The sequence below is a fragment of the Dromaius novaehollandiae genome, chromosome 1 (genome assembly GCF_036370855.1).
Source record: "Dromaius novaehollandiae isolate bDroNov1 chromosome 1, bDroNov1.hap1, whole genome shotgun sequence".
Lineage (NCBI taxonomy): Eukaryota > Metazoa > Chordata > Aves > Casuariiformes > Dromaiidae > Dromaius > Dromaius novaehollandiae.
In genome coordinates, this window is record NC_088098.1 from 24,500,855 (window position 1) to 24,520,166 (window position 19,312).

A 19,312-nucleotide genomic window follows, 5' to 3' on the forward strand; every position below is an offset into this window, starting at 1 on the left:
TACCATTAAACATCTTTTTATTGTAGTCTTTAATGTACATGCAGAATAAAAAAAAGTGTCAGTTATATCTGTAAGCATATAACAATTTAAATGTCTTTGATCAGCAATGTATTTGGATTAGGGACTAATAAATCTAAGTGAACAGACATCTTTCAGGATATACAGTTTATATGGTAAATCAAGGAGGTTTCTTTCAGAGTGATTTTCCTCATAAAATATTTCTTGTTTACAATGTTGCTTGTTTTTAATACTGCAAAACTCTATAATAGTACACTCTCCATTATGTACATAGAAAAACATAAAACTCTATCCATACCAGTGTCTGTTTTAAATGCAAACAATAGTAGTTAATATGTTTGTAACTTCTGTGTGCACCTTCCCTAGCCCCCGTTAAAAAATGCAGCATTTTCTAAACAATTGTCAATGCTTTGGTAGCAGTTGAACTGAAGGCACTCCTGTGTTAGGTAGAGCGATATGTGGAATATCAGCACTAATTAAAAAAGCTGTAGGTGTACCAGGCAGCTCCATGCTCATTCCAAGGGCCAAATCTTGCACTCTCAGAGTCAAGAACTGTTTTGCTGTAGATCCCAACTGGAGCAGGTTCAGAGCCCAGTATGGCTTACAATAAAGCTGGTGAGCCTCATGACTATTTTTACAAATGCTTCATGCAAACCATATGAGGATACACACAGTATCTCTGAACACAGTACTGTCCTGAGGGCAAAAAGCTCTTGTAGGTCACAGCATCAGAGTATGTTGCAAAGGCTTTATTTTCTAGGCCTTGCACTTTGCAACATACGATAGTTTCACACAATACCCTCCACTTAAGTCTTCCTTGCAGCTCAGCTAAAGAAAATAAAAAACCAGACCCACAGTGTGAAGTTTCTAAACCATCTCTTGTGATGGATTAGTTTAGACTCAGCAAAGCATCAATTCTCCTGAAAACAATCTGTGAGCTAGTGGCATGCTGATACCTGCTGATAGGAAAGTTTTTAAAGCTGATAAAAAGTTTCTCTCAGAGGCAGCTCATCCTTGGCATTATGTGGCTTGCATTTGGCACACCTTGATTTTTCTTGTAACTCTGGGTTATCTCTGGCACCTCTGGCATACTTGCTATATGTATTTATATGAATACTTTGGAAAAAAAAAAGAAAGAAAAGCTTATGAGATAAGCACCTAAATGCTAACTAAGGGCTGTGTCATAAGTCACAGTCAGGAAAACATTTCCATAATGACCAGTTTTAGTTTTCAACTTCAGTTTGCCTCTGCAGTTCTAGCAAAGGTTGAAAAACAACTGGCTGCAAACTTCCGAGAGAGAGAGTGAGATAGAAAGGCACTGACTGAAGCTCTTTATGGACATGAAAAGCTTTCATGTGTCAATGTCTCTGACCTGAAAAAATGTTAGATTTTCAAAGCATACATTAGTTAAGCAATTTGTTTACTTAACTAATTTATTCATAGAACATCATATCTGACCATGACGCTAAATGGCTGTAGTCATCTGACAATACAATTGAAAAAGAACATTCTGCTAAAAACCTGCCAGCTTGTCACGTTCATTCTGCTGCAATAGCTCTACACACTTTGGCTACAACAGCTTTATAAAGTTGGAAAGCACTTCTGTAGTTCTTCAGCATTGCTGTGGATTTCTCTTACAAGGAATGAATGATGGGATAAAAAGGAATCCAACAACAGCACTTCAGTCTCTGAGTTGTCAGTAAGATGATATGCAACCGGCATGGAAGAATAGCAATTTAAGGTTAGTTTGAAAGGTAGATTTAGGGGGGGAAAAAAAAAAGAGCAAGTAGTCCAGTAGGAATAAACAGTAGAAAAGGACACTGAGCAAGTGATTCTTTGTTTTGGGCCAGTATATCCACCACCGGTTGCTGCATGTTGCTTTGGGAAACTTGAAACTGGCACCAAAAAACTCCAAACGAAACAAAATACCCAACCACACTCTAGGCTGATGGCTCTCCCTGAAAGGTCCCTCAAATCTCTTTCCGTACTGTGGCTCGGATGCTGCTGAACATTTTGCCTATAGCCTCAAACAGTGGGTCGCAGAACGTGTGGATGCAGATAGAATAGACACGGCTAATGCACTGAATTTCAATCAGGTAGCTCCTTATGCATGGCACCACTGCCCAGATGTGCAGGAATGACAAAATGGCAAAGTAGATGCCCCAGATGAGAGCCATAGGAATGCCAAAGATTGCTGACAGTAAGCGATAAAACCAGTATTTTGTTACAGTGAAGGTGGTGAAACTGGCCTTCCAAATCCCATCAAAGCTGTGTGTTCCCTCTGGCTCAGCAATCACATCTTCAAAATCAATCTGCAGCAAAGAAGAGCACAAAATCAAGTCAGGTGAACACTCTGAGCAAGTGCAGCTTCCAGAATCCTCTCTCCTGGAAAGTGATGGCTCCCTGCAACAAAACGCTGAAGAGTGTACTTCCTACATCCCAAAGTGATTTGACCCATTCTAGCATATTGTCTAAGACATCAATCAGCCTTATCCTTCTCCAGTGAATATCAGGGACCACAGATGATTAGCTCAGAATTAGACATCTAACATTAGATGGAGATGAACTCGCCACAAATATGAATATATTTTCCTCTTCTCCTAGAGACTTAAGGGTACGGAATGCCCCTAAAGCCTACTTAAGGGGAGGACCAGGTGAATAGAATCATCATGCATTAGTTGCCTTAACTTAACCTTTTCAGATCTTTTCAAATGCAATAATTGTAGTCGCTTTTGCCCCATCTCAAACATACATCAATAAAACATTTTATTTGTCTGGGTTTTCCTGTCCTTCCTTGTATACCATTGGTGGATTTTGACAGTGAATAAATGCTGAGGATAGCTATTTAAATATATACTTTGAAACAGGCATAAACAGTTGTTAATAGTCTGAAAAACAAAATGCTAGATTTACATCTGCACCAGATGGAGCTCTTCTTCACTCTGAAAGGGTTAGGGAGCTCTTCAATAGTGTTAAACACAAGGAGGCTCTTCACATTAAAGCCATGTCCCAACCTATCCTGTTTATGTGATAACACTCTGTTCATGAAAGAAATGGCCAGACTAACATGTTAATATTTAGAAGAAACATACTCTTCCACATATTTCATAGTTCTGACTATTATTCATAACTCATTCAAAAAGTCACCTAAGGAAGCAATCATTCCAAAGTGCATATTTTACTGGTTTCTGTGGAAATATTGAGTTATTCAGGAAGCTTAATTGTCATAACATTTCTATTAGAAAATTAACAGAATTGTGATGATTGTTCTGCTCCATGTCACACAAAAGTGTGTGACACTTTGTGTTTGATATAACCCACAACACAGGATATTTAATTTAGTCAGCACAACAAAATCATATAGGTACTGCATTCAACAGGAAAAAGAACATCACAATATGTAAAAATAGTATTCTTCTGTAAAAAAACTAAATGATTGTATAAATTAGATGGAAGAAAAATGAAAAATACATTCCTGGGACTGGATCCCAAAGTCAGATGCTGCTGCTGGTATAAGTGAAGATTTACAGGAGCAGGCTAAGTATGAAATGGGCCAACGCCTTCAGAAACTAAAGCAACAGTACCTTAGCATGCTGGAAGGAGCTGAGCTTATACTCTGTAAAAGCACTGCTTATACTGTGGTGAAAGGCTCAGAATCACTTCTTTTCATCTAAAATATACATAAAAACGGGAAGAATTCCTCTCTCTCTCCTGCTGAGTCTCCAATCAGCTTCAAATCAGTTACCAGCTCACTGCAGGAGAAAAAATGCTATACAACCACTGTAGTTTCTAGTTTTCTTAACAGAAGGATAATCCCAAAACAACACTGTATAATCTAGGGACTATTGGTTAGTCTCGCCGTAGAAGATGAAAGCCTTCCCTCAGTTGAGTTGTTCAGCATTTTTCTGCTGATTTCAGTAAATTCAGGTCTTCATTCAGAAATTCCAGTCATTTAACTACATCAGTGACTAAGTCAGCTTGGTTAAAGGTGTTAAAAGTCCTTGTGAGTAAATTTCCGAATCAGTTGGGATATCAAATATCTTGAATGTGTAACATCAAACTGTCTTATTTCAATATATTATTGGGCCTAAAGAGCTCTGCCTGATAAGGTCAGTGCTTCTTTCTAGACAATGCAGAAAGCAAACTGTGAACCTTCTCCTCATTATCTGCTGCTCTGATATAGGCTCTAGTGATTAGGAAGTGATTTATGATTCTTTTGGAAGAAACTTAGTCATCCTCACACCTAAAAATAACATTTGGGTTGAAATATTTTCTCTACGGAAATCAACAGTAAAATTTGCATTGGCTAGATATCCAAGGAACACACCACAGCTCTGTGCCCTTGACTATAAGATGTGCAGAGTCGGAAATCTATCTGGAATTCCCGAAATTGAACAGCATAGTTTTAAATAACAGCTACAAAAAGAGAAAATGAAAAGAGTTTGAATCACAGTTCTCTTCTGCAATAATTCTATATGGATGAAATAACCTATGCTCCTGTGGGTCATATGCATGAATTTTTGTTAGTAATCTTGGAAGACAGTTTCCTTGATGTCAATGTATAAAGACAGCATATAAAGTACACTTTATATTTACATTCAATACCACCACTGAATGAAGACAGGAAATTGGAAATTATTTGGGCTCTGTAATTTCAGTAAGTAAAACAAAGCAGCTCTTGTGGGAATAACTCTAATTCTGGGAAAGGTATCACAGGCAATAATATACTCTACTCTGTTTTCATTCTGCAATTATTAGGTACAAAAGTTTGTATCCTGGGATTAAATAAGTGACACAAATATGGTTTTATGAAGTACATTGGCCATAAAATAATTATTTGGATTTGTCATTAGAGGTTAGCTGCATTCTAGCAAGACAGAGCAAGAAACTTTGCTGGATGTACTATGATCTTGTTTACCAAATGAAACGATCAGATGCTCTTGTATCAGTCAGTGGATTTTAGGACTGCATCATAAAAAAAAAAAAAAAAAAGAAAAGATTGTAGGTATGTACATGGAGAAGTGAGTGATGGCATCCAATTATCTTATATCCACACAAAAATAAAGATGATTCCAAGATCTGAACATTATTCACCGAAATCAACCTCATTCAGCCGAGTACACACTTTGGAAAAAATGTATGCATGAATTTACGGAACAAGTATATTGCCTCACTGGAATACACAAGCACGCTAAAAGTATCTATTTCTGCAGCTGTGAGGAAGCAAGCTATTTGTTGTAGCCTGTATTCCACAGTAGTTGATTTTGAAAACAAGTGAGTGTTTTAACTTACTACTAACATTTGCTTTGGAATCAGATAATTAAAAATAAGCATATGATGGCATAAAACAAGATTTTTTTCAGGAAATAGAATGTAGCTTCTCAAAAAATGAGATTACATGAAGACTATACTTTTTTTCTCATAGGTTTTGCCTGCTGAAGAAGGCATATGCCAGTAGACGCATTTATTCTAAAACTTCTGATAATTTACTGCATGCTTCCTGCCAGATGATGTGGTCATTGGTACAGCCAGTTTGTGCACATAACCATCATGGAGCAGCTCAGTGCATTGAGGGCTATTTAGGGTCATGCCTAAAGCTGTGGCAGAATCTATCATTTTTTTTCAACTGGCTGATAAGGGAAGTATTAAATCCTTTCTAAAAGGAAAACAAGTTTGCATTGAGTTCCATCAGCCTTTTCATGCCTACATCTTTAATTTAGCTAAGTGGGACCTATTTTTATCAGCAAAGTATGTTTATGGCATGCAGAAAGAAACTATGGATTAATATGATGTTTATAGACCATTTAAAATAAATAGTAAGACTGCCTGTAATTTGACTGCTTTTAAAATAATTCATTATAATGAATGCTTTACTGAAGAATGGATGCTGGTAATCTCATTGGTTTCAAGATCAAATAGTAAACTTTCTGCAATCATGATTTTCAGAAACCAACAGTCTTCACCTGTCCTGCACCTCAAGATGCCATGGAGTTAATCCTGGGGAGCTGACAGAAGAATCAGGCCATATAACATTTCCAGATGGACAACTCTGTCCTAATTCCAAGGGATGATGCTGATGTTCGAACATTCACGACACATCTTTGGCTGGGTTTTCCCAGCTCAAGTCAAACACAATTGTCCTAAAGGTACTCGGGAATCAAGATGTCTGTGAGCTGATAGTGTGAGAGTCTTCAGGCCTCCAAGAACTGGCAAGAGGTTCCTTCCTGGAGTGACTTTAACAGCTCGGGGAGTGTTTACACAGAACCTCACTCCTGTATCTTCCCCACTTCATTATTCCTCAAGCCCTATATTCCACATTGCTCCACTTTGAACAAGGAGACATATTAAACTGAACCGGAGAGTAAAAAGACAGATAAACAGCCCAACAATGCTAAGAACTCTCAGATGAATATAATGTCAAAACGAAGCTGTGATCTGCCTAAAAGCCATAATAATGTTATGAAACTACATACACGTCAAGGGAGTCCAGCTACTGAAATGCTAACACTTGTGGTGCTGTCCAGAAACAGACTTACTCTGAGCAAAATAAAGATGGGCAAAGAATTGATGTAAGCCGGGCTCTGCCACTTCTCAGCTGCTACCAGATCATGTATTAATCCCACTGGCTGGGAAATGCTCTATTTATTTCATAGTGCAGGCAGTACAGATAAGTCCTTACACTGCAGGAACTGAGATATCACCCAGATTCTTCCTGCACTGAACCACTCCCATGAAAGATCCTGTTTTTAACTCACAGGGACCAGTCCTGCACAGGCAGCAGAAGAAATAGGTCACTGAATGCATTTTGTCTTGCAGAAATGTTATTTATATCATTCAGATTACTCACCCCTCTTTCTCTTCTATTCTCCTCCAGTTTTTAGTTCAGTAGCACTCAGTGTGGGGAGTGTCATCAGACTGATAACAGGAGTCCAAATGAACTAAGTAATGTAAAAATAGGAGTGACAGGAGAGACAGAAATGGCCAGAAATATGATCCTAGGAAAGACGGACACTCTGCAACTCTCAACTAATTTGTGGAAAGGAACCTAACTGGCTCACAAGGATAAGATACCTTCATTTAGGGTATTTTTCTCAACTCCATTTTTGCCAAAGCATCAAATACATGTAAATCTGTGAAGAACTCTGTTTTATCTACATGAAGGCACAGTTAGGTTACGCGTAAGTCTTGTTCAGCAAATTAAAGCTTCAGTGTGTAGTTTGTTTGACAGTTGTCAGGGTGTGCTGTGAAACAACCATGAGTTATTTGCCAAGCTAATGAAAATACAGGCACATTCACTTGTGAGAAGTACACAAGTAAAGGAAATTTGTTTTGATCCGCTAAAGGATGCTAATAACTCACTACAGCCTTCTGATTCGGCCAAAGCTATTAAACACTATCAACTTCTGTTCCATGCCTACAATACACTTCCTGACTTCAGCTATTCTTTGTTTCCTACTATTCAGTTTTGTAAAGCCAGTTTTTACATTGCTTGAAGCTTTTGTCTGTTTCGGCTATAGTAGTACTGCAGCTTCTTTTGCTCTGCATGTGTTTATTAAACTTTTATCGAGAAATTAAGGAACCTGTTGTGGTTCCAGAGGAGATTTATTTACAAGAAAGGGAAATGGTATGAAGAATGTCTTCTTTTCCAAAATCTGTTTAAAGAAAATTCCTATTAATTGAAAAAGCTTAAGAGTGTGAAGTTATTGTTTTTATAAATAAACAACTTACCCAAGAATATATGCCTTATAAGTGAAAACAGTTGACCCTGGCACTTTAGTCTCTATGTAGCCCAATTTGGCAGGCTAACGAGGTGCCTTAAATTCCAACCCCAAATTGCCTACTAACAGTTACGTTGCTCCTAAGAGTTTGTTCTTTGAGGTATTATCCATTACACAGAAAACTTCACTGTGCTGGGTCTATCAGAAAAAATAATTAAACCCACCAACATTTTATGGGGGCTTTAACCTAATCTACATTTTAGTGATTGCAACTATAATTACTCAAATCTTTGTGTGTAGTATCTGTGTGCTATTACTTTGCTCAAAACATACAGTTTGCATAGGCAGACACTACCACTACTCTATTTAGGAGGATTCAGACAGATGCTGAGCATGCCTAGTTTCTGAGTACCATCAATATGTTTTGGAGTCACTGAAAAGATGCTCAGGTCCTTACAGAGTCTCAGTACCTCTTGTGATTGACCACTGATGTCTCCAGTCAGGCAGACCATTTAAATATGCACATAACTGGATAATGTGAACTATCCCACCAAAGTCAATATGCTTAAATGTTCTGCATGACTAGGGCTATGGTAAAGCCAGACTGCAAGTCAGGTCTCTGATGAATAATTTACATGCATGAATATATATTTATACAAAAAAGAGCCACAAAATACCTTTCTTTACATTTTTAACACAGAGTACGGAGACTGTCTTTACTGCTAACCTTGTGCTATGTAAAAACAGGCTTTTCCCTTATACCAAGACTGTAGGTATAATGCTGTTTCCCCAGATTATGTTGTGTCCCTGTAAAACTAGTAACAAACCAATGTATAGCAGAAACAGATATTTTTTTTCTGTTGCAATAAATTTAATTTGTAGAATCGCCAGTGCACTCAACCTCCTTTCAAAAAAAAAAAAGCTCAGCTGAAGCAAATGTATAGATGATCACAGAATGCCAAGCTGTTCTATTGCATGAGTCACATTTGGGAGGTGACTTTCAGGACAGGTGCAACACTAGTAGCTTTGGGGAAGACTGTGGTATATGTTCTTAAAAATTAGAAAATATGTGAGCATATGACATTGTTATTTGTTTTTATACTTCCATCTGCTACTTGGAACCTAAAAAAGGCCAGTTATAGTGCTCGGAGAACAAAGGCATCACAGCAGATGCAGAAAAGTTAAGCAATAAGCTTTCCACCATGGTTTTAAATTAGTGGTATCAGCTAAACATTTGAATGTTTCATTGACCCTTTAAAATTTCATGTTTCTGTACCTGCTAGTGACTCTCTTCCTGACCACTGCCACAGTTTATCAGAAAATAACGAAAAGCATATTAGGTGGTTTCTGCTGAAGCCGAGGGAAAGAGCACAGGACGTGTTGGGTCGTAGGGGCAGAGCTACTCTTCTCCCTTCCCTTAGCTCCTAGACATCAGGAGATTTCACTATTCTGAAGGTGTAGGATGCAGCATATTGCAGAACTTGATGTTTGCAAGGCCTGCTTGAAAGAGGAACAGGAGGATGCTTGGCTGTCCCTACTACAGAGACATCCAGCACAGTCCTCCTTCTGCCGGAGGATGCACGTCTATGCCTTGGTTGCATGAGATTACAAAGAAGAAGGGTCAGGAACTTGAGCAGGTCTTCATTTGTTTTTATTAAAAAAAAAGTCCCACCTTCATAACACAACTACATAATTTTAGCTGCAGTTAGGTAGAGAAGTTGGTGCTCTGTTCCTGAAAACATTCGGCTTAACGATGCCTAGATGTTCCACTTCCTTACTAATCACAGTTTTAAACAGCAAACATTAGGCGCTGTCAGGTGTATTAGAAAGGCAAAACTCAATTCTCTCCCAAAGTATTTACATGAGCCTCAGGCTGCAGCATGGATGATTACCGAACATGAAGACTCAGCAGGCCCAGAGATGGCATGAACTCCATTAGAAGACAGGAAACCACCTTGACTCTCAAAAAGGTGGCTGGCATTTAACAGGAGCCCCAAGAGTCTCTCTACATGGGACTTAACAAACTTAGACTCTGGCTGCCAACCTTGAACTCAGTCTTCAGAGCATACTGCTCTTTCTGGGACTCCAGATTAGCTGGCACAAGACTCATTCCTCTGCACAGAGAAAGAAATACCATGACCGCAAATGGCTAGGACCATGCAAACATGGGTAAATGCAGAAAAATGTCAACCAAATAAATCCAAGGCAAATAAAATCCTAAACAAACAAGCAGAACTGTTCCACCCCAGTTATTTGTTCAAACTGACCAATGAATTTGCATTACATTCCCTTTCTCCATGTCTACTTTCCATAATATTGCAAGAAAAGAGCTTTTTGCTGGCAGATCTCTTCATGGAAATAGTGAATCCTTACTGAGTACTATTGGGTATGCCAAAAAGCAAACAATGCTTTAATAAATAAGAGCATTTCTGTTGGAAAACAGAGTTGAAGGACTATACCCGTCTAGCCAGGGAGGAAAACCATGTCCAGTCATGAGTGACCACTACTGCACAAATTGCAAATATTCAAGTAGATTGTGAACAATTTTAAATAACATCAGAGCTTGGAAAAATGATTTCAAGTCACCATTTCATGAGCTAAAAATCAGTGAAAATAGTCAAAAAATAAGTTGCTACTAATTAACAAGAAAACAACCTTTTGCATCCTCGCCATAATGAGTTACTGATTCTACACCAGGAAAGCCCTAATCAGATGGACAGTCTCATTCAAGTCTGCAGAACTACTGCCAGTGGGTCTGTACTGCAGCAATGAGGCTTTCTCCAGAGATCTCTTCCTGAAGCACTTGCCTGAGCTATTTCAATATAGTCTAGCAGAAGGAATAAATAGCAGCTTGAAGGAGACATCTGCACTGCTCTGAAACATAGCTAAACTTCCTGTGCAGGTGGGAATATCGTATCAGTCAGTTCCCTTGGAAAACACATTGATGCTGTCAGAGTAAGCATTCAGACAGAAAATAAAGTGGCTGTTTTCCTCCCTGGAAACTGGGCTGCTGGGATGTCATTACATTTTTCCCAAAGTGAAACTCTTATCAAGCATTTTATTATTTGTTTCATGTTCCACCTCTTGTTTTATACAGCTGTTTTAGCAAAGAACTCTCATACCCGTCTGTGTGTACAAGCATGTACATGTGTATGTGTCTGTATGTTTAAAGGTGCATATGCGTCAACACAAATACCAGGATGAAATTTTGACTATACTAATGGGAATGCTATGCTATGCTAATGGGAATGCTATACTATGCTAATGGGAATCCTGATGATTCCAGTGGGGTCTGGAGTTAACCAGAATCCAGAAACCTTAATAAAAATCAAGGGATTTTGTTAAACAGATTTTTAGATGATTATATTGCCTTTTAATACAATACGGTTTGGGGGTTTTAAGGGCCTTATTACATAAATGTTTCCATTAACTCCCTCGAGCTCTGGTTCAGGTAGAATGCTCTAGCATTTATGCTTATAAATGCTCCAGTAGAAGTTATGTTTAATCTCTGTCTGCTGTTCACGTCACAGAAGAGCCCACTCCCACAGGCTATATACAGACACTTTCCCAACTAAAACGTCACAATCAAACCCTCTATTCATGAGGTGTAGATGGAATTTTTAGTAAGGTAATAAACCACTATTACCAGCTTTAAGCATCACTTTCCAGAGCTTGCTCTAGATTCACCTCTTGCTAAATTTATGCACCAATGGGAAATGGGAGTATGGTGACCTTAGACTCTTTAGGTAGTAAATGGATAGAGAAAGGCACCCTACTGGAGGGTGACTTAGATCTGGAATCCAGTTTCCCTCTACCATTTATAAAGAAAGACTAAGGAGAGGAGACTCTTAACTAGTTACACTACACACAGACACATTCCTGTTAATTGCTGCAATTATTTGTAGCAAATCTGTGCAACTTGTTCTCCTCATCTTTTCCCTTATTTCTACTTGATATACTTGAATATACTGTTGACAGTGAGTGTGCAGTGGTGCCCAGATACCGCTGCTCCTTTAAAAAAGATCTGCCTCTGCATTTCTTCTGTTAGAATGTTGTCTTTCCAATGGAATATCTTAAGTTACTGATCCTTGAATATGAGATAACCATTTTTTATAATATTTTTCAAAAAATCACAAGTCTACAGTTGTGGTCTTGTCATAAACTGCACTGGAAGAGAGATACATGAACATGGACTTTACAAAAGGATAGGATACTTTGAGACTGAGGTCTACAGGAGATATTAACCTAATCTTGAGGGAAAACTGAATGTTTTTTAAATATTTGTTTGGATTCTGAGAAGAGATTTCAGAGGCAACAGAGGAAGTGATGTAACGAACCTAGGAGGTTCCTTGAGGCTTTTCTGGGTCTCTGAGCCTAAATTCAGCACAGCAGGAGTTTGGACAGAGAATGTGATCCTTTCACCTTAAGCTGTGATGGCAGCTTCTCACTTCTTATCTGAGAAGCTGAATTTATCAGCTTCCATTTATTTGAAAACAAAGCATATGGCCAAATAAGTAGAAGATTACAGAGAAAACTCATTCTTGTACGGCTCCACTGAAATCGGTAGCATAAGTCTTGAGTAGAGGGAAATACAAACCTACCCTTAGTTTAGAGCTATTTTGCTCTTTGTTTTTTGGAGGTCACAAGTTTTATGACACCATATAAGTTCATCTGTATTTTTTTCTTTCTATTGCTTACAATATACCACAGATCAAATTCTTATTGGGGACCTCATGGGCAGATCGCTCTACTATAACCATTTCCTTGTTCCCAAAAATTTTTAGCAGTTAAAGAGATCCATACTCGGTGGAATAGAAGACAGAATTTGCATCTATATATTGGCTAAAAATTCTAAAATGAATTCATACTGTTCTCAAAATTTTCTAAAGTATAACATGAATTATGTTGACTTTAACAGAAATTAAAAATGCTTCTCTTCTCTGAATCTGACATAGTGCCTAATAAATTTTAACAAAAGGAACATCCACATTGAATAGTTGGCTCTGTCCCCCGGCCATCAAACGAACATTTTCCTATGGAGTTATGAGTCACGTTCATCATGCGAAGCAAGAACGCAGTGCATAAGGCTTTAGTAATACCACAGGCTTGAATACAAACACAATTTTCAAGAAAGAAGCTTATTATTTTTATCTGTAATCCTTATGGATGTTCAAAACACCATGTCTAGCAGAAAAGTATCCAGAAACTCCTAATTCCCGTGGAAGAAAACTATTTTTCAGAATCTGAAGGCCTCACTCAGTTGTCCTATTATGCTCGCCTTCATAATGACTCAAGCTTTTAACCTCTGAATTCTAAACTAGCCTCAGAAGAACAATTTGAATCAGACTTGTATCATGTATAGCTGAAGTTAAACATTTAAATATTAGTGCTTTTTAAAATCTAAAAAACTCAGCTGGATGTTAATATGACAGGAAGTTTAAAAATCAACTCATCTAAATGTAGTTGTGTAAAAGTAAGGTGTTATGCCTAGGCTACAGATACAGTCAATGGAGAGAAATACACACAGTCCTGAGGTGTGGAGATGGAAGGTGCCCCGTCTAGTTGTCTGTCTGTGCACTTACTGTGCTCAGCACAATAACGACAGCTCATAGCTGTGAAGGATTAAATAAATTTGCAGATTTCTTTTTTAAAACTTCCTTTTATTAGAAAGTGGTAGAAACTTCAAATGGTTTAAACACAGCTTAAAATGACTGCGTAGTACTGTTTGTTCTCCCTAATGCCTGTTTAACAGTGTTATTGTGTTTGTCAACTTCTGACTAAAAATTCTAGACTTTTCATTGCAGTGAGCTGAATTGCCTTTAACTGCATCGGCTTTAAGTGGCAAGCATGAATACTTAATTGTTTAAAAGTTGGTACAAAAGCTCTGCATTGTTACATGTGTAGCCAAGTGCTGGCATTTTTTTCCTAAGAGAGAAGGACTCTTACACAACAAACACTACATAGACACCACTTGTTTAAAACAAAATAATAATTATGTTCTGGATGGTACAACAGGAATAGGCCTTTCCCTCTAGCACACCACTGTAGGAAAGAATTATAACCTGGCTGCGGATGTGACTGCACGTTTGGTGCTCACTGGTCCAAAAGCAGTAGGTTACGCAGGAGAGGCTACAAGGTCCACTCCTATCCCGTGCACACACAAGCCAGCTACAAGCTGCAGGAAAATTAGCTCTCTCCTCTGTTTCTCCCAAATCCAGTAAACTTTGTACAGACACAGATGCTCTGAGAAACTTCAAACTCCAAAGAGTTGGATGGCTGTAATTTAGCTGTAATCTGGAAAACAATCACTGTTTTGGGAAATGGAAAAAGTAAAGGGAGGGAGTCCTGGAAGAGAAGGAAGATGACTTCAGGCACCTTCAGATGAATCTGGGGTCATCAGGGAATAGATGACAGATGACAGAAAAAGACTATGAACTGTTGTGTCTTATCACACATAAGTGAAAATTGTGGGATACAGGTCGAAGAGTAGAATCCGCCAGTGAAAGACATAAGAACTAGATACAACTGTAAGGTGAAATACATAATCATCCAAATGACGCCTGGAAGGCACTCCCTGGTGCACAGAGGCTGTTTCTCTCTTGATGGATTCTATTTTTGCCTCCTATTTGACTAGCCAACCTTCACACTGTCTCAAGCAACGGCACCGCTCTGCCATGCTCTTGTCCTCCCAAGGTGACACATGAGGGCAGTGGTATGAGGAAGAGACTCCTTCTTTTCTGTTTCTTGCCGAAGGAATTAGAGCAGGAAGGAAATTCTGGTGATTTTACTAGATCATGCTTCCTCCTGTGCAGCACTGCCAGCTTTGCTGTCTGCATACCTCAGCTTTCATACTTTAGGTACGATAAGGCCTCATTTCCATCCCTCTCCGGAAAAAAAAAATCCAGTTATTTGTCCCACTTTTCTGGAAACTGCACAGTACTTAGCTTCCACTTCACAGATAATTTGAAGATAAAATGTAAGCAAAGTCAAGCTCACCAATAACTTTGATGTAAAGCTGCTCCACCTGTCCAGTTTCATAAAAAGATCTGGATCAGGTGCCTCCCCCTGGCCTGGATTGCTGCCTGCACCATTTTATCTCCTGCAGAGGAAGCTGGGCAGATGCTTTGTGCTACACATCAAGGGAACATGTCTCCTGATTCTCACAAGCAAGGGTTATTTTTAAAATGTGCTATGGGAAGTATTTGAATGGAGACAACACTGAGGCCTTTTAGAGAGCTGCTTACAGAGCAGATTCCTTGTTCTCTGTCTAATCATTTCTGTTTCATGGTTGACTGACTTGTCCCCAGTTTCCAGGCTATTGTGTCTCCTAGCCAAGTGGCAAGAAATGCATTAAACGCTGACTAAAAAGTGGAAGGTTCTGAATCTAGAAAAACACTCTCTAAACAAAGTTGAGCTTAGCCTGAACCACGCTGCTGGCTTTAAATCACCTCTGAACACATTTTTGCTGTCTTTCAGTACCCTGTTGAGATTGGGGATCCCTTCTGTTACACAAGCATATTTTTTACACTCTGCCCTGGACAATTTACAACTGAAGTAAGAAAGGCAAACACACAACAGGAGGGGAGCACAGACTGAGGGATAAGGCAGGAACAGGATCTTCTATTTCTTCAGCCCATCAGAGTTTGTCCACAAGAAGCGGGATCTGGACTTCATGGCTACTTCTAATAAGCTGAACTTGAAAACAGCATCCAAGTACTTGAATTGTGGCAGAATTCCTCTCTAGACTTTTCAGGTTGGACCGATCTGTGAAATGCTTGTAAATGCTTATGAAAATCAAAATCATTGTTTTTTGTCCTTGTAACAAGACAGAAAAATGTTGCTTTGCGATGTCCACATTTTTAACAAATGCTGCTGCTGTTACAAAGCAGAATGGATCCGGTCTGGTAAACATCAAATTGATTTTGATACTTTTCTGCGTCTTGACGTGACTATTACTTGCACTACCAGAAACTCCCTTGCTGTTACAGAGGCGGAACTGGTATTTGGGCCATTTGCTGCTTTTCAATGAATGCATTTGTTGGTCCATGATTATTTTGAAGGGACAAACTGAGTAGCTTGTTTTTTCCATCCCTATAATGCTTACTTTGCCCCTGTGGGAGACAGAGGGCAGGACAGGCTTTATATATTTTGATCTCCTTTAAGTCTGTTAGGAGTTTTTTCCATCAGTGGTCACCCTCTCTCCCAGCAGGATCTTTCTTTCTCTAGTTAAGCTTGTGGATACCCAGATTTCAACTTGCTTGGGGGCTATGACTCATCCGCAGAAAGTTTGGTTGCTTTGGGGACTTCTACTGTTGCTGTATGCAACAACCTGTGATGCAGCCTCATTTCTCAGCTCTTGCATTCCCTGCCTGCTCAGCTGCCGCTCCACGGCTAGAGTTGCTCTGTCCTTTTTAAAACCAGCCATTTTAACTGAAGTTTTGTACCACCATTTTTTTCCAAAAATACGCAAACTTTACTCTTTTCTCTTTCTAGATCTCAAAGCTGACAATGGCTGCTTAAAAACATAGCCTGCTCTGTGCGATAACTTTTAGGGTTGATCCAACAAGATGGCTAGTTATACTCAGCACCTTCAAGCTGTGTTGAAGTCAGGGGAATTTGAGGATACTTGGGACCTTATTATATTGTCTGCAGGTGGCATAAATCATTTTACTGACATACATTCAGAGACCAAGGTCAATCTTTTTATACTCTGTAAAGAATACGGTGTTTCCCTTTTTGGGTTTACGGTTTTCCCTTTTTGGTCTTCCTGACCAAGCGACCGGGTGAATTAGGACTGTGCTGAGCTGGACCCTAACTAACTAAGCCAGTTAGCAGATTAGTTTCCCACTAAGACTAACTCCTGTTTTTCCTAGGTTCTGACAGGCTCGGTGACAGCATCCCTAGCCTTCACATGTGTAGTATAAAATCCTCTCCTAAGGGAAAAATCACTTTTATGATTTCTCTGACCAAAGTGACTTCAAACAAAAATCTCCATTGACCCAGATTTGTCCAAACAGTCTAGCTCGGAATTAAGCACCCAACCAAAAAAATCCAGACAGGAGCGCAGCCAGTTTTTGCTCATCCTGTTTCCTTTTACCATTTCTAACGGGAAGGAAAAACACCAGGAAAAAGAAAACAAAACAAGGAAACTAATGCAAACTATGACCAGGACCTCTGATTCTGCACCCGCTTGGCGCAGGGGCGGGCGATCTGCATCGGGTCCTGCAGGCCTGGCCCAGCAGCGCAGCCAGCTCGGAGCTGCACCGCGCAACGCGGGTTTGGTGCCACCTCCCTGCCCTGCCTCTGTACGTGCCTGAGGACAGGAAAATCCCTCTGCCTCTGTTACATAAGGTCATGCAACTTCTCCCCCGCTCCCCCCGCGCCGGGCGGGACGCCGCGGGGCAGAGCGGACCCGCGGGCGCAGAGCCCCCCGCGCGGCCGCGCCTCCGCGGGGTTGCCGCAAGCCCCTGCGCGCCCGCGGAGGGGGCCGCCCCGCCGCGCTGCGGCGGCGCCAGCGCCAGGAGAGCTCCCAGCCCGCGGTCCGCCGTGCTCTTCTCCGTTAAAAAATAAAAAATAAATAAAACACCAAGCACCCCCGTGCGCGCGGGCAGCAGGTGGAGAGCAGCGGCACGAGGCTGCCGTCGGGGGCAGCGTCCCCTGGAAGCGCCGCAAGCGCCGTGCCGCCAGCAGAGGCAGCTGCTGCGAGGCGAGCGGCGCGGTCCGCCGTGCCCGCCCTGCCGCCCCCCGCCCCGGCGCCTCACCTTGACCACGTCGTCGTTGAGGTGCTTGGGGTCCCGGTTGACCAGGTCGATCTCCTTGGTGTGCACGTCGTGCACCGCCTTTTCGCTCAGCTCGTCTGCCATCATCTTGTTGTTGGGCTTGTAGATGTTGCCCTGCTCCCTGACGGGCGCCGTGTACAGAAAGCCCTGAGGAGAGGCAGAGGCAGCGCAAGGGCAGCGGGAGGGGAGAGGCGAGGCGAGGCGGGGAGCGGAGGCGGGCTGGGGGCGGCGGCCCGGGGCTCCGCGGGGCTGCGCGCAGCGGCGGGAGCGGCTCTCGGCGCGGCTATTTAAACGCCGCCGGGGCCGCCCCGCTCCCCCCGCCGCCGGGCACGGCGCTGCCTCCCGCTGCCGCCGCCAGGCGTCCCCGGCCGCCGCCGCGCCCCGCACGCCCCGCCAGGCGCCGCCCGGCCGCGGGCAGCCCCGCCGCCCGCCCCGAGCCGCCGTCCCCGCACCTCGGCCGCCGCGGCCCCGCTGCCCGCTCTCCGAAGCTTTGCCCCGCCGCCGGCAGCGCCGAGCCCGCAGCGGCCGCGCTGCACCGGGCCGGGCGGGGAGCGGGCGGCCGCCCGCTGCGGCGGGTCACCCCGAGCAGCGCCCTCGCCGTACCGCCCTCAGCCCTCTCTTCGCTGCCCTCACCACGGCACCCTCCCCGCACCGCTCTCACCGTGCTGCCCTGACCCTGCCGCAGCCCCCGCCGTACCGCCCGCACCGCGGCCCCGGCAGCGGCCGCGCTCGCCCCGGCTGCAGACCCGGCCCTCGGGGACGAGCCCGGGCGCCCCCTGCGCTGCCGCCCCTGCCCCGCCGCAGCCGGCAGCCCTCCCCTCCCCGCGGCTCCCCGCAACCGCGCTGCCCTCGGGGCGCCCGGAGGGAGGCGGCGGCGGCGGCAGCGGCAGGTACGCGGCGCCCGGCGGGACCGCGGCAGCGGTGTTTGCAGTCGCCAGTTTTCTGCCCCCTACCTCCGAGTCCACGTATTTGGTACCGGACATGCTGTCCCGGGCTCGGTGGCGGTTCTGCCTCAGGTTTCTCTGCGCTATAATTTAAACGCTCGGAGGAAGGAAGATCCGCATTGTAAAAGCGCTGGCCAGGGGGAGGTAGCTACGCGGGAGACAGCTGGCCGCCGGCCAGGGCTGTTCCCTGCGCTTGGCTTGGATGACAGCAGCGGCAGGGCTAGGCATCTCCCAGCGCGGCCGGGGCCGGGAGGGGGAAACCACCCAGCCCCGCCATCCGGGAGCGGCTGCCCCGGCTGCCGGGGCCGCGCTGCGGGGCCCGGCCGGCTCCCCCGGCCCGCGCCGCGGAGCTGCTCCCCGCCGGCCGCAGCCGCAGCTGCCCCGGGGTCCCCCCGAGCTGGGGGCGGCGGTGCCTGGATGCGGCAGAGCCGCCGGGGAGCAAGAAGGCAGTGAGGAGATGGAAAACTTTAGCTGTGTTGCAGAGAGGAGCGAGAAGTGATTTTGCAGACTTTTTTTGCCTGCCCCCCTGCCCTCCTCCCCTTTGACAATAGTTTACACATAGCCACTAGCGCCCCAGGAACAATTGTGGAAACTTGGACATCCTTGGGTCGAAGAAAAAGAGACTTTCTCGAATGGTTCATTTCAAAACTATGCAAATATTTAACAGTGCTGCACTTTAACAGCACAGTATTTTTCCTGGGAGGAGACTGACCCATGCATGTCTGCCATACATCTTAATCACTGGGACTTTGCTTTTAAAGAGGCATGGTGGGACCAGTGGCACTGCCATGCTGTATTCTGAAGCTCCGGTATAAGCTCCGGTGCATGTGTTGTTGTAACAGCTCTCAGGGTC

At 42.9% G+C, this 19,312-nt stretch overlaps 1 protein-coding gene across 1 annotated transcript; it reads right to left on the reverse strand.

Moving 5' to 3' along the window:
• On the reverse strand, nt 1-18,728 carry CAV1 (caveolin 1). Its single transcript, XM_026097362.2, has 3 exons — nt 18,469-18,728; nt 17,498-17,662; nt 1-2,330 (listed from the first exon to the last, which is right to left on the reverse strand). Exons 1-3 carry the CDS (start codon nt 18,496-18,498, stop codon nt 1,989-1,991), a joined length of 537 nt encoding a protein of 178 aa, XP_025953147.2. The 5' UTR covers nt 18,499-18,728; the 3' UTR covers nt 1-1,988.
• Between the last annotated feature and the right edge of the window lie 584 nt (nt 18,729-19,312).